The 15,992-nt window shown below is 45.6% G+C and overlaps 1 protein-coding gene across 3 annotated transcripts in view; it reads right to left on the bottom strand.

The window, feature by feature from the left end:
- Stac (SH3 and cysteine rich domain) overlaps positions 1-15,992 on the bottom strand; it is a 126,604-nt gene that overhangs the window by 18,828 nt on the left and 91,784 nt on the right. For all 3 annotated transcript variants that reach the window (XM_075967690.1, XM_075967691.1, XM_075967692.1), the window contains 2 exons: positions 9,093-9,157; positions 5,968-6,056 (listed from right to left, as the gene is read on the bottom strand). In XM_075967690.1, coding sequence (XP_075823805.1) covers positions 5,968-6,056; positions 9,093-9,157 — 154 coding nt within the window. The remainder of the gene's footprint in view (positions 1-5,967; positions 6,057-9,092; positions 9,158-15,992) is intronic.

Here is a 15,992-nt window from a genome sequence, read left to right as displayed (position 1 = left end):
TGTAATGAGGGTTGGCATTTGGTCCCTACTCTGTGCTTCTTAGTAAATTTCTCTAGTTCTGGAGCTTAAGTTTTTCCTCTTTATCCTTTGCCCCAAAATCTCACAAGCAGACTTCTGCAAGTTGAGAGCCAATGCTGCCTTCCTTGAAGTCCCAAGACCCTTTGGGTGTCCCTCTAGGATGCACTGTAGCTCCCCACAGTATCCCTTGGTCACTCTGAGTTTTAATTACAGTCTGCTCTCCCCATGCCTCCCAGCACGGTGACCCCTTAAGCTCAAACAGGGGCCGTCTACTGGAGAATACATCCTAAAAAGTCATATATAGGTTAAAGTCACTTTCAAGTCAAGGTCAAATTCAGAAGAGATAAGTCAGAAGAGATGGATTCAGGACATCCATCTCCAGAGGTCCTTGCGAATAACAGTTAACCAGACTCAAGCCTGCTTGTCCTCATTCAGACACTAGCTAACCAGACTCACGCTTGCTTTTCCTCATTCAGAGACTAGCTAACCAGACTCACGCTTGCTTGTCCTCATTCAGACACTGGCTAACCAGACTCAAGCCCGCTTGTCCTCATTCAGAGACTAGCTAACCAGACTCACGCTTGCTTGCCGTAATTCAGACTCACCCACGGAGTGTCGGAGACTTGATGTTTTCAGGAGCCTGGGGATTCACAATTCTAAACCCTTATTTGGTGTTAAAGAGATGTGTTTTTTTTCTCTGAATCTCTCTCTTAGTTTAGGCATTCTGTCATGCATGGTCATTAATTTATATCTACCTTAGAATTTAATAATATTGAAAAAGCAATTCCTTCTTTGCCCGTGTTGGCTCCTAAGCCTTTCTCCACCAACAAACCTGCCATTTCTTTTCTCCGCCTGAAGAAAAATGGCCATTATCATATAAATCAGTTTGAAGAGAACTAATAAAAATGAAAATGACTTAGATGTGGAACGTCAAAGTGGATTCTTTCAAATAGACACCGCGTGGTCCCTGAAATATGTATCTGATATTTCATTCTTTCATTTGCTCCCCATCCTTCACTTCTGAGTTTCCAAATACTCCGTGTGCTCAGTCATTTACATCTCTTGATGCTTTACATGCGAGAGCAACCTGGAAAAGTCATACAGGCTATTTCTACTGATTAAAAACAAAAGGTGCCCTTCTGTGAGGAAGAAGAAATGACTTTAAGCCTTTGTTTTGAAAACTTCTCATTTCATAGCAGGAGAGATACTGGGGCTAGTTACTGTATGAGTGTTGACGGTAGAGTTCCCAAGGGAGTTTACAGGGCAGGCAGATAGAACGAAATAATTCCAGACAGAGTCACCAGGAGAGGATGTCCCACAACCAAGGGATGCTGAGGTAGGACTGAGAGAATGAAGAAAGTAAAGGGGTTGGCAGGCGAGTGTGCGTGTGAGTGAATGTATGTGTGTGTATGTATGTGTGTGTCTGTGTATACGATGTGTGTATGTGTGTCTGATGAGTGTGCATATATGTGTGTGTATGTGTGTATGTGTATATGATGTGTGTATGTGTATGTCTATGTGTGTCTGTGTGTATGATGTGTGTGTATATGTATATGATGTGTATGTATGTGTGTGTCTATGTGTGTCTGATGAGTGTGTATATATGTGTGTATGTGTATATGATGTGTGTATGTGTATGTCTATGTGTGTCTGTGTGTATGATGTGTGTATATGATGTGTGTGTGTATGTATGTGTGTGCCTATGTGTATGTTTGTGTATATGATGTGTGTGTCTGTGTGCACGTGTGTATGATATGTGTGTGTGTGAGATGGAGGGTAAATAATATGACACAGACTACAGAAAGGAAAGACTCCCCTGTCAAACGGGGCTGTGATCCTTTTGTGGATGGGGATCAGGACTGAAAATACAACAGCAGCCAGTAGGGATGAGGCTGCATGAGTTTTGAGTCTCCACAAATAATGTTTTAAATCCAAAGATAATGGAGGACATCAGGGCTTGAAGCCAACCTGGATACCACGGGGCACCGTCTACGTGTTCAGAGGTCTAGACTCAGAAGCTTGTGCAGCTTCTCCAGACACGTGGGATCACATAACTGCATGAGTTACTTGCCTGGGGCTTAAACTTGGGCCAAGTGGTGCCACACTTTCCATTCTTGAGCATTTAGTGAATTCATGCCGTCTAGACGTCTCTGCCTTCCTCCCTCTCTCCCTCTCTTCTCCTCTCTCTCCATTCCTCTTTTCTGAAAATAAAGACTATTTTTGGAGCTCTTTGGAGCTGGATACAGTAGCACATGCCTATAGTCCCAGCACCCATGGGCCAGATAGCAAGATCCTGAGCTTGAGGCCAGCAGGGGCTACGGAGTGGGGCCTGGTCTCAAAACAGCAACAACAAGCTAGAACAACACACACTAAATACAACAATACAAAGCTGGACACTGGAATTAAAATGGTAGAGTTTCTACAGTGTATTGGATATTGTTATATTTTGTAACAACCTCATCCTAGAAGCCCAGATTTGAGGGCTCTTGTTTATAACTGGAGAGAGTTGAAGCTCATAGTTAGGCTTTGTGCCCTGTTGTTGGATGAAAAGCAGGGTAGGGAACCCTTCTACCCGACTCATCAGTGTGGCTGGTTGTTTTCTACTCTACTATTTTGGCTCTTTCGCGGACCCACCACCCAGTTCCCAAATAAGTCACACGCGGAGGCTTATTATTATTTATAAATGCCTGGCCTTAGCTTGGCTTGTTTCTAGCCAGCTTTCCTTAACTCAAGTTATTCCTCCACTTTTGCCTCTGGGCCTTTTCCTTTTCTTACTTCTGTATATCTACGTTCACTCTTACTCTGTGGCTTGCCGTGGGGCTGTGCGGCTGCCCCCAGTGTCCTCCTCTCCTTGTTCTTGCTCCTCCTTGATTTCTTTTCTCTCTTTTTCTCCCTCTATTTATTCTCTCTGGCTGCCAGCCCCACTCTTCTTTATTCTGCCTACCTATTGGCCGCTCAGTTCTTTATTAGACAAATCAGGGGTTTTAGACAGGCAAAGTATCACAGCTTCGCAGAATTAAGCAAATGCAATATAAAAGAATGCAACACAACTTTGCATCATTAAAACAAATGTTCCTTCCACAACATAAACAGATGTAACAGATCTTAAAGTGATATTCCACAACACATCCGTTTAGATGCACCTATGAAAATGGCACTGTGGCCTTGACCCATCGTCCTTGCTTCACCCATGCTGACGAGCACTGGTCACAAGGTTGGAACACTGACCAGGCAGCACCCTGACAACAGCCTGGTACACATGCGAGGGATGGGCACAGCAGGTTTAGACCAGTGTGTAGAGAATGAATATTGAATGCATTCTGGACATGAGGTTCAGGGAAGCCTCTCAGGCTGGCTGGAGGTCAGGGAACACGACTTCATTCTCCTTGGGGACAGTGTTTTGGGAAGGCAGTGACAGGGAGATGCCCTGATCCAGTGATTGCTGGTGCCCGGAGGAAAGTAAGTTAAGATGGAGGACCACGGAGAGGCCTGCACCATTGGCCTCTAGTAGATAAAGCTTTCACTGTTACTAGGCAATCTCTAAGGTATCTAGTGATGCCATGACTTATCTGCTCCGACTTTTGATGGCTGGCTTTGACATCTGGAGCTTTTTTTGTCCACAGATTCACATTTGACCATTTCTTCTATGTCACTCCTTTGCTTTCTTTCCCAAGGAAGGGACCCAGAAGGCTGCCCAGGGTAGGTATGCAGGCAGATAAGAATAGTATCTTATCAAAACGATTTTTCCTCTTATGATTTGAGGAGGAAAAGATAATTCACAAAGTCCCAGTGCATTCAAGGAATTATACCCAATCCTCTCAGTATTGCCTTGAATATGCTAAGCAAGCTCCTGGCTTTTAAATGGGAGCACACAATGCCTTGGTTTAAAAAAAAGTTGAGTAAATAAATAAATAAAAGTAAGTATGATTTATCACTTTGATCTTGCAGCCTACGAAATACAGGCATTTCATTCTCTGGAATGAATAGCTCTGCTTGCCTACAAGCAGATTGTAAATGTTGGAGTCGTGACCAGACATCTTGGCTTTTAATGGCCTGCAACTAACAAAAAATAAACACACAGAGTTACGACAGCCAGCACAAAGCCAGACATCCTTCAATGTCGCTGGTAACATTCAGTATTGCTCTGCAACTGCCATTAAAAACCTGGAGAATTCAGAGTAATAGTCTAAAAGCTGTGGGGCCAGCACAATAGGGAGTTCTTTCATTTTAAACTAAGCTTAGGTGTGTGTGTTTATGTGCCTGTAGGAATACATGTGTACGCATGGGTATGTTGTGGAGGCGAGAGGACAATCTTATGTATCCTTCCTGAAGAACTATCCACCTTGACTGTTGGGGCAGGATCTCTCACTGGCCTGGAACTTTCTGAGTAGACGAATTTGGCTGGCCATGGAGTTCCAAGCTCTGGGGTTATAAGCTTGTGCCACCATATCTCCTCTTCCTCTTCTTCTTCTTCCTCTAAGGAGGTTCTGGGGGAATCGAACCCAGGTCCTTGTGCTTGCAATGCAAGCCTTTACCAATCGAGCCATCTTCAGTACTTCACGGGGAAGTCTACACACCCAAACGGCAATCTCAAGGAACTCAGTATATTGTGTAATTGCCAGTCTCATCTCTATGAGTAGATAGTCAACTGCAGGCCATCTCCTGAAGGTCCCATAGCAGTCATGAGGCTAGAGAGGCAACGGCTCAGAGGTTTGGACTGTCTCTAATGAAACAGAGACTACCTGAAAATGCCATACCCTCCCCCAGCATTGTAGGACTAATTGGGCAAAGCTTGCACCCCGGACAATGAGTTCATCCCAGCAAGTTTACCAAGTGATGGAGAAAACTCAGAACCATCATGGCAGCAGTGTAGGTGGAGAGTAAAGTTAAAATCAGCACAAAGAAACCAAACCAGACCATCTTTGTGCCAAGGCTGACGTGGGCATACACAGAGAAATAGGAAAAGAGAAGCATGCCATACATGAAGATCCTGAAAAAGCTGCCAGTCTGTCAGGCACAGGTTCCATGGAACCTCCACCGTGGCGGCTCTGGTTCACTATATCCTGGGAAGTAGTTTTTGTTGTTTGTTTGTTTTTTTTTCTTCTGCAACATATTCTCTCTGTCACTATGTGTCCTTGTGCAATTTATTGTTTAGTGACACAAGCAACTGGGAGTCCCAGATGATGCCCTTTCGGGCTCCAATCTTCACCTATAACAGGATCATCATGTCTTCATTTGAATAAAAAAGAGAAGCCAGTTTTCAGACCCTGACACTGTTCTAAGAAGGTCCCAGCATCACTTGAAGGCAGACTCAAGCAAAGCTGACCTGAGGCAGGAGATTGACCCTGACTGTTGTAGCTCAACTTTTCCATCAGTGCTAACTTGGGGATTAAATAAATCTTTTGATTATCTATTAGACTCCACTGAACGTCAAGTACATTCAGTGCTTACCCTTCATGGAAATTCTCACATCCCATGGGCCATGAACCAGAGAAGTGCTTTGCGAAGTGTGGTTCCCCAGACCAGCATCGGCACCACCTCCAGACTAGTTATAGATGTGCACTCCTAGGCTTCCCCACAGACCGGATGAATAAGACAGTTGGGACAGAGCCCAGCAAGCTGCTTACATGTTAGCTGCACAGGTGGGCAGACATAAAGACAGTGTGTGTATGTCCACATGTGTGTGGGTATGTGCATATGGGAGTATGTGTGCATACGTGTGTGCGTGTGTGTGTCTCTGTGTGTGTGTGTGCATATGTGTGTGTGTGTGTGTGTGTGTTGTGTGCCTGCGCACGCCACAGTGTGCATGTGGAGGTCAGAGAACTACGGCTTGCTCCTCCTTGCTGAGTCACCTCACTTTCCCCGCTTTTTCTTCTTTACATAGAAAAGTAACCACTTTAAAACTGTCTTTCATTCATTTAATTTTAACTTTATGATTTATTTTTTTACCTCATTTCCAAGTCTTCATTCTCTTGGGGTACAAATCTGTACAAGGCAACATAGGTGTTCATCTGTAATGGGTCTTTGGAAGGAGGTCCCTGCCAGAGAAGATAAAAGAAGATGGAGGGAAGAAAGTGGATGTGAAGACAGGACTGCCACAAACTGTTGATGTGCAGCTCTCAGCAGTCAAAACCCATGGCTGTTACCAAGGCTTCCCTCACAACCTTAGTTTGCTATTCATTAATTGATGGATTGATTGAGGCAGGATATCTCTACATAGCTCTGGCTTCCTTGGAAATCACTCTGTAGACCAGACTGGCCTTGAATTTAGAGATCCACCTGCCTCTGCCTCTCTAGTGCTGGGATTAAAGGCGTGTGCTTCCACATCCAGCTTCTTTGCTTACTTTGAATTTTGGAGTTATACACCACCACAAGCTATTTGAAATGTTTGAAATGTGTCTGAATTAGTCATTTTCTTCAGGTGATGTTTTTTTTCTGTGACATAGTTCCTTATGAAAACTGTCAGAAATGGGAATATTTTCTTCCTGTCTTTTGATTTCAAGTGCGTGTGTTACGCGTATGTGGGGCTCACGCTTGTGGGTGCAGGCTTATGTCAGGACTCATTCTAATCACGTTTTACTCTATTCACCGAGTCAGGACCTCTCAATCAAACCCAGGTCTTGCAGATATAGCTAGTTTCCCTCATCAGCTTGCTCTGCAGATTCCCTGTTTCTGTCTTCTGAGCTGGAAAGACAAGTGAGCCTTCATGCCTGCCTGGCTATTATGTGGGTGATAGGGATCTGAACCCTGGTCCTCAGGACTGGGCGGTAAGAACTTTAACTACTGGAGCCATCTCCTCTACTCCAAGTGAAAACATGGAGAGACATACAAGCAGGTATAAAATAGATTTTGCTTCCCCAAATAGACATTTATAAAGAGATCTATTCATTTGTTTATTTAATTGCATGTGTATGTGCCTAAGTGTGTGTATGTACACCATCACATATGCAGTGCCTGTGGAGGCCAGAAGAGGGCATGAAATCCTTTGGAGGTGGAGTTATAGATGCCTGTGAGACACCTCATATGGATGCTGGAAACTGAACTTGGGTCTTATGGAAGTGGGGTTGTGGGCAATTTTTATGTCAGCTTGACACAAGCTAGAGAAAGGAGCCTTAATGGAGAAAATGCCTCTTTAAGATCTGGCTGTAGTATGTTTTCCTTCCCTCTTTCCCTCCTTCTCTCCTTCCCTCCCTCCCTCCCTCCTTCTCTCCCTCCCTCCCTCCTTCCCTCCCTCCCTCCCTCCCTCCCTCCCTCCCTCCCTCCCTCCCTCCCTCCCTCTCTCCTTCCCTCCCTCCCTCCTTCCTTTCTTGACGGGGTTTCTTTGCAGCTTTGGAGCCTGTCTAGCTCTTGTAGACCAGGCTGGCCTCGAACTAACAGAAATCCGCCTGCCTCTGCCTCCTTAGTGCTGGAATTAAAGGCGTGCGCCACCACTCCCAGCAGCACATTTTCTTACTGTGGGTGGTGCTGCCCCTGGGCAAGTGGTTCTGGGTTCTATAAGAAAGAAGGCTGAGCAAGACACGAGGAGCAAGCTTGAAAGCAGCACCCTCCACGGCCTCTGCATCAGCTCCTGCCTTTAGGTTCCGGCCTCTCTGAGTTCCTATCCTGACTTCTTTCCATGATGAACAGTGATGTGGAAGGAAGGTAAGCCAAGTAAACCCTTTTTTCTCCAAGTTGATTTGGTGTTTTATCACAGCCACAGGAACCCTAACTGGGACAGAAATTGGTAGCAGGATATGAAGGTACTGCTGTGACAGACCTGACCATGTGGTTTTGGGAGGATAGTGGGAGGAATTTTAAACTTTGGTCTGGAAAAACCACTGAGTGTTCAAAGCTTGGTGAGCTGTTCTGTGGGAGTGTGGAAGATAAGAATGTTGAAGCAGTGCAGACAATGGAGGCCAGGCTCACGAACTTTAGAGGGAAGTTTGAGGGAGTCCTTCAATGACTATCAGGGCCATTTGTTCTTTTGAGCTAAGAATCTGTGGTTCTTGTTAGCCTGGGCTGCAGAATCAGCTGCAATTACCAAGGTATCAGGACCCCTGACATAAAACCTCTGTTTTACTGAGACAGTGGATGCTGGTCAGGTGGAGTTGAGAAACTGGTGGTGGTTAAGAAGAAATCAGCGTGACTGAGGTGAAATCTTCTGGGAACTGTTTCCTCGGGGTTAGCACATACGAGCTTTGTTCCCAGGGCTGCCAAGGTTGTACCCCATGCTGGCAGCTGAACTTGGTAGTGTAAGAATCACTCAGGGGGTGCTGGTTTTGAAGGTGTGAAGGGGTCATGGAGAGCACCTGAGGCCCTGGCACTATGGCGGGGTTGGAGTCCCCAAAGAATGCCCAGGAGAGGCTCTTGGTGAAAGTACAGCCAAGTTGCACAAGAGACCCAGAATTTTGGAGATACCATTACCATGGGATGGCCAATAGAAGCAGGTGTGCAGGGGAGCTGGCCCGAGTCTAGGACACAAGGAATGCATGCTGCAGGGGGAGGAGCCAGAGAAGTGACCCAAGCCATTCGGAGGAGCACGAAAGATCAACTGTGAATCCCAGATGATGGATACTGAGTTATTTACACTGTTGGGGGTTGGCTTTGCTTCATTCAGATTGTGGCTGTGCCCTGGCTCTTTCTTCTTGAAAAAAAAAAGTATTTAGCTTAATTTTGATTTTCACGGGAGCCCACAGAAGAGATTTTGAACTTTTAAAAGAGATTTTAGATTTTTAAAGAGACTGAAAGTTTTTAACTTTTTATTGATTAATTGTGAATTGCAGAGACTGAATATTTTGAAGGGAGTGAACTTTTAATGTATTTGAATTTGTAAAGACAATGGGACTTTTAAAGTTATTTATATTTTTTATGTGAGATCTCGGGGTTGAATAAAAACGGAAAGGTTGTGGCTTAATGGTGATGTGTTTGTGTTAAGTTGGCAGGGAGTTAGTTGTGCTGGCTGCTTTTATGCCAACCTGACACAAGCTAGAGTCACTATGCCCTCTCCCCCATGGATTTTGTGACCCACTTAGGTGATGATTGGCAGTGTGATCCAGGACCTCTTACCTGACCCGTGTTCTGTGATTTCTACATACCTGGTGGTTTATGGTCTTTGCTTGGTCTCCGAAGTCCTCGGTGCCGTTTTCTGGATATGTGAACACTGAGGGAGGAAAGAGCACAGACATTTTGTGTGGCTGGTAGCCATGTTTGCGGACATGCACGACAAGGTCAGTTTTGATTTTTCCCTGAACTGGAGCTTATCATTGGCTGCTTCTTACCCATCCCCTTCTTTCCCTCCCTCCCTTCATTCTTCTTTCAGAGATGTGTTCCCTGCCGCCTTGTGCAGCATCCTCTAAGCCCCGTTGGCACCCACAGTTTGTGTGTACTCAGTGATACAGTCCTGCCATCACTGGACAACTGTGTGTTTGAAACTCAGGCTCCTTTGGGGGTGTCCTGTCAGAGGGAGAGGCTGTTCTCCATGTGGAATCACTTGAGAAGACAATTCTGTTCCTTTGAATAACCTTTCCTAAATATCAGAATTTTAGGCTCAATATTGTGATGCTCTTAATGCTGTCTATATTCTGTTTTGAAGATTAAATCATTAGTTCTAACTTTAGAACATTCCTCGGATTGCTTATTCCAATGTACTGAGGCTGCTGGCCCTATCTTCTTTGAGCTCAGTTTTGAACTCTAATCCTCTTCCATGTGTGCTGAGGCACCAGCCTGAGGTATCACCTTTGATAATACAGCCTCTCACGGTGGACAACCGTTCTCACTGTTCAAAAGGCACACTAGCTGAGTTCTCACTGTCCAGATGCACACTTGCCCAGAGTTTTTTACAGAAACCCAACGAGCTTCACTTGCCAGCTTGTCATTCTTACTGGATGGATGTCCCTTAGAGTAAATTGAGGCAGAAGGTTCCATGTTTGTGAAGTAGTTTGATCTGTAAATTATTGTACCATTGGGATGGCTTGTTGTTTTAGAATTAACATATTTACTCTTCATTCTTTCACTTTACAATAGCAAGGAGATATCAGCACAACATGGTGCATACCACAGGAATCCATATAATTTGGTTCATTGGTGCCCTGATTCATTCATTCATTTATTGGTTTTGTAAAAATTACACTTTGTGTATGTGTTTGTGCATGTGTGTGTGTGTGTGTGTGTGTGTGTGTTGCACACTACAGTGTGCCTTTGGAGATCAGAGGAGAACTAGTGAGAGTCAGTTCTCTCTTTATATCCTGTGTGGCCTGGGGACTGAACCCAGGTTGTCAGACCTGGAGGTTAAGTTCCTTTACCCACTGAGCATCATCAGCATCTCCACTGTTGCTAACACGGACTGAGGAGTTCTATGTTAAAAATCTATATGGGAAGTAGAAAAAGACAGGGTCTCCTGAGTAAATTGGGAGCATGGGGACCATGGGAGAGGGTTAAAGGGGAGGGGAGAGAAAAGGAGAGGAGCAGAGAAAAATGATCAATAAAATCAATAAAAAAGAAAAAAAACACATTCAAAGCAAAAGCTCCTGCAGAACTACTAAGGAGTCTTAAATATCCAGGGTATTCGGTTTATAATTCCAGAGTTTGCAGAGACAGTTTTGTTAGCAGAAGGATGCTCAGTGCGTCCATGTGCTACCAATGGTGCATTGCTGAGTTGTGTTTGGTGGTCCCAGAGTTTGCCTGAAGCATTTGCTCACTTAACCTGGTGTTTACCTGTTGAAACAGGGCAGAGACAAGCAATACTCTTTTCTGGTATTACACCATCTCTATAATCCTGGTGTGAGCATTGGTTCTGTAAGTGTAAAACTATATTCTTTCCAAAAGAGCAGTAAATAATTGAATGGAAACAAGCAAACAGGGTCTAAAGAAGGGATCAGGTGAGTCTACAATGTCTACTTTGGAATGTTATGCAGTTTTAAATTTTGTATTATTTTAGTATTGTATTGAATATCCATCAGATATTCTAGTTCAAAGCGTGTACTATTCCTGTAAACTGTTGTAAAAATTATTAGTGACCTTAAGCTTTTTAGATATACAGTCAAAAGCAGAATATAACCAGGAGTGGTGGAAGTTTTAAGATCTATTTCCCCAAGCCATTTATTATTCTTCCTAAGATTTTTATTTTATGTGTGTGTGTTTGTGTGTGTGTGTACACACAGGAGTGCCACAAAGTGTCAGATCCCCTGGATCTGGAGTTACGGGTGGTTGTAAGACACCCTACATGGGTGTTGGTGACCCAAGTTGGGTGGGTGCTGGAAACTGAACTCAGGTCCTCTGCAAGGGCAGCATACTTCCCTCCCCAAACTGTTTCTAAAACCTATTTGCAGAAAGGAGAAGAAAAGCAAGGCAGTTGTCTCTATATTGCACAACTGTGTACATTGCACAACTGTGCATACTGTGTAACCTTGTATACTTCATAACTGTGTATACTGCACAACCGTGTATACTAGAAAACCTTGTATACTGCACAACCGTGTATACTAGAAAACCTTGTATAATGCATAACTGTGTATACTGCACAACCGTGTATACTAGAAAACCTTGTATACTGCATAACTGTGTATACTGCACAACCGTGTATACTAGAAAACCTTGTATTCTGCATAACTGTGTATACTGCACAACCGTGTATACTAGAAAACCTTGTATTCTGCATAACTGTGTATACTGCACAACCGTGTATACTAGAAAATCTTGTATACTGCATAACTGTGTATACTGCACAACCGTGTATACTAGAAAACCTTGTATTCTGCATAACTGCGTATACTGCACAACTGTGAATACTGCACAACCGTGTATACTGCACAACCGTGTACACTGCACAACCGTGTATACTACACAACCGTGAATACTGCACAACCATGTACACGGCACAACCGTGTATACTGCACAACAGTGTACACTACACAACCGTGTATACTGCACAACCGTGTACACTACACAACCGTGTATACTGCACAACCGTGTATACTGCACAACCGTGTACACTGCACAACCGTGTACACTGCACAAACGTGTACACTGCACAACCGTGTATACTATACTGCACAACCGTGTACACTGCACAACTGTGTACACTGCACAACCGTGTATACTATACTGCAGAACCGTGTACACTGCACAACCGTGTACACTGCACAACCGTGTACACTACACAACCGTGTACACTGCACAACCGTGTACACTACACAACCGTGTACACTGCACAACCGTGTACACTGCACAACCGTGTACACTGCACAACCGTGTACACTGCACAACCGTGTATACTGCACAACCGTGTACACTGCACAACCGTGTACACTGCACAACCGTGTATACTGCACAACCGTGTACACTGCACAACCGTGTATACTGCACAACCGTGTACACTGCACAACCGTGTACACTGCACAACCGTGTATACTGCACAACCGTGTACACTGCACAACCGTGTACACTGCACAACCGTGTATACTGCACAACCGTGTACACTGCACAACCGTGTATACTGCACAACCGTGTACACTGCACAACCGTGTACACTGCACAACCGTGTATACTGCACAACCGTGTACACTGCACAACCGTGTACAGTGCACAACTGTGTACACTGCACAACTGTGTACACTGCACAACCGTGTACACTGCACAACCGTGTATACTATACTGCAGAACCGTGTACACTGCACAACCGTGTATACTGCACAACCGTGTACACTACACAACCGTGTACACTGCACAACCGTGTATACTGCACAACCGTGTACACTGCACAACCGTGTATACTGCACAACCGTGTACACTGCACAACCGTGTACACTGCACAACTGTGTACACTGCACAACCGTGTACACTGCACAACCGTGTATACTGCACAACCGTGTACACTGCACAACCGTGTACACTGCACAACCGTGTATACTGCACAACCGTGTACACTGCACAACTGTGTATACTGCACAACCGTGTATACTGCACAACCGTGTACACTGCACAACCGTGTACACTGCACAACCGTGTATACTGCACAACCGTGTATACTGCACAACCGTGTACACTGCACAACCGTGTACACTGCACAACCGTGTATACTGCACAACCGTGTATACTGCACAACCGTGTACACTGCACAACCGTGTACACTGCACAACCGTGTATACTATACTGCACAACCGTGTACACTGCACAACTGTGTACACTACACAACCGTGTATACTATACTGCACAACCGTGTACACTGCACAACCGTGTACACTGCACAACCGTGTACACTGCACAACCGTGTCTACTGCAGAACCGTGTACACTGCACAACCGTGTATACTGCACAACCGTGTACACTGCACAACCGTGTACACTGCACAACCGTGTATACTATACTGCACAACCGTGTACACTGCACAACCGTGTACACTACACAACCGTGTATACTATACTGCACAACCGTGTACACTGCACAACCGTGTACACTGCACAACCGTGTACACTGCACAACCGTGTATACTGCACAACCTTGTATACTGCACAACCGTGTACACTGCACAACCGTGTACACTGCACAACCGTGTACACTGCACAACCGTGTACACTGCACAACCGTGTATACTGCACAACCGTGTACACTGCACAACCGTGTACAGTGCACAACCGTGTATACTGCACAACCGTGTACACTGCACAACCGTGTACACTGCACAACCGTGTACACTGCACAACCGTGTATACTGCACAACCGTGTATACTGCACAACCGTGTCCACTGCACAACCGTGTACACTGCACAACCGTGTACACTGCACAACCGTGTACACTGCACAACCGTGTACACTGCACAACCGTGTATACTGCACAACCGTGTATACTGCACAACCGTGTACACTGCACAACCGTGTACACTACACAACCGTGTATACTGCACAACCGTGTACACTGCACAACCGTGTACACTGCACAACCGTGTATACTGCACAACCGTGTACACTGCACAACCGTGTACACTGCACAACCGTGTACACTGCACAACCGTGTACACCGCACAACCGTGTATACTATACTGCACAACCGTGTACACTGCACAACTGTGTACACTGCACAACCGTGTATACTATACTGCAGAACCGTGTACACTGCACAACCGTGTATACTGCACAACCGTGTACACTACACAACCGTGTACACTGCAGAACCGTGTACACTGCACAACCGTGTATACTGCACAACCGTGTATACTGCACAACCGTGTACACTGCACAACCGTGTACACTGCACAACCGTGTATACTGCACAACCGTGTATACTGCACAACCGTGTACACTGCACAACCGTGTACACTGCACAACCGTGTATACTGCACAACCGTGTATACTGCACAACCGTGTACACTGCACAACCCTGTACACTGCACAACCGTGTATACTATACTGCACAACCGTGTACACTGCACAACTGTGTACACTACACAACCGTGTATACTATACTGCACAACCGTGTACACTGCACAACCGTGTATACTATACTGCACAACCGTGTACACTGCACAACCGTGTATACTGCACAACCGTGTATACTGCACAACCGTGTACACTGCACAACCGTGTACACTGCACAACCGTGTACACTGCACAACCGTGTCTACTGCAGAACCGTGTACACTGCACAACCGTGTATACTGCACAACCGTGTACACTGCACAACCGTGTACACGGCACAACCGTGTATACTATACTGCACAACCGTGTACACTGCACAACCGTGTACACTGCACAACCGTGTACACTGCACAACCGTGTACACTGCACAACCGTGTATACTGCACAACCGTGTATACTATACTGCAGAACCGTGTACACTGCACAACCGTGTATACTGCACAACCGTGTACACTGCACAACCGTGTACACTGCACAACCGTGTCTACTGCACAACCATGTACACTGCACAACCGTGTACACTGCACAACCGTGTACACTACACAACCGTGTACACTGCACAACCGTGTACACTGCACAACCGTGTACACTGCACAACCGTGTACACTGCACAACCGTGTACACTGCACAACCGTGTATACTGCACAACCGTGTACACTGCACAACCGTGTACACTACACAACCGTGTATACTGCACAACCGTGTACACTGCACAACCGTGTACACTGCACAACTGTGTACACTGCACAACTGTGTACACTGCACAACCGTGTACACTGCACAACCGTGTATACTGCACAACCGTGTACACTGCACAACCGTGTACACTGCACAACCGTGTATACTATACTGCACAACCGTGTACACTGCACAACTGTGTACACTGCACAACCGTGTATACTGCACAACCGTGTACACTACACAACAGTGTACACTGCACAACCGTGTATACTGCACAACCGTGTACACTACACAACCGTGTACACTGCACAACCGTGTACACTGCACAACCGTGTATACTATACTGCACAACCGTGTACACTGCACAACCCTGTACACTGCACAACCGTGTATACTATACTGCACAACCGTGTACACTGCACAACTGTGTACACTACACACCGTGTATACTATACTGCACAACCGTGTACACTGCACAACCGTGTATACTATACTGCACAACCGTGTACACTGCACAACCGTGTATACTGCACAACCGTGTATACTGCACAACCGTGTACACTGCACAACCGTGTACACTGCACAACCGTGTACACTGCACAACCGTGTCTACTGCAGAACCGTGTACACTGCACAACCGTGTATACTGCACAACCGTGTACACTGCAGAACCGTGTACACTGCACAACCGTGTATACTATACTGCACAACCGTGTACACTGCACAACCGTGTACACTGCACAACCGTGTATACTATACTGCAGAACCGTGTACACTGCACAACCGTGTATACTGCACAACCGTGTATACTGCACAACCGTGTACACTGCACAACCGTGTATACTATACTGCAGAACCGTGTACACTGCACAACCGTGTACACTGCACAACCGTGTATACTA

This window comes from Microtus pennsylvanicus, chromosome 3 (assembly GCF_037038515.1).
Source record: "Microtus pennsylvanicus isolate mMicPen1 chromosome 3, mMicPen1.hap1, whole genome shotgun sequence".
Classification (NCBI taxonomy): domain Eukaryota; kingdom Metazoa; phylum Chordata; class Mammalia; order Rodentia; family Cricetidae; genus Microtus; species Microtus pennsylvanicus.
The sequence above is the reverse complement of the archived record's forward strand: the minus strand, read 5'-3'. Positions and strand labels throughout refer to the sequence as shown.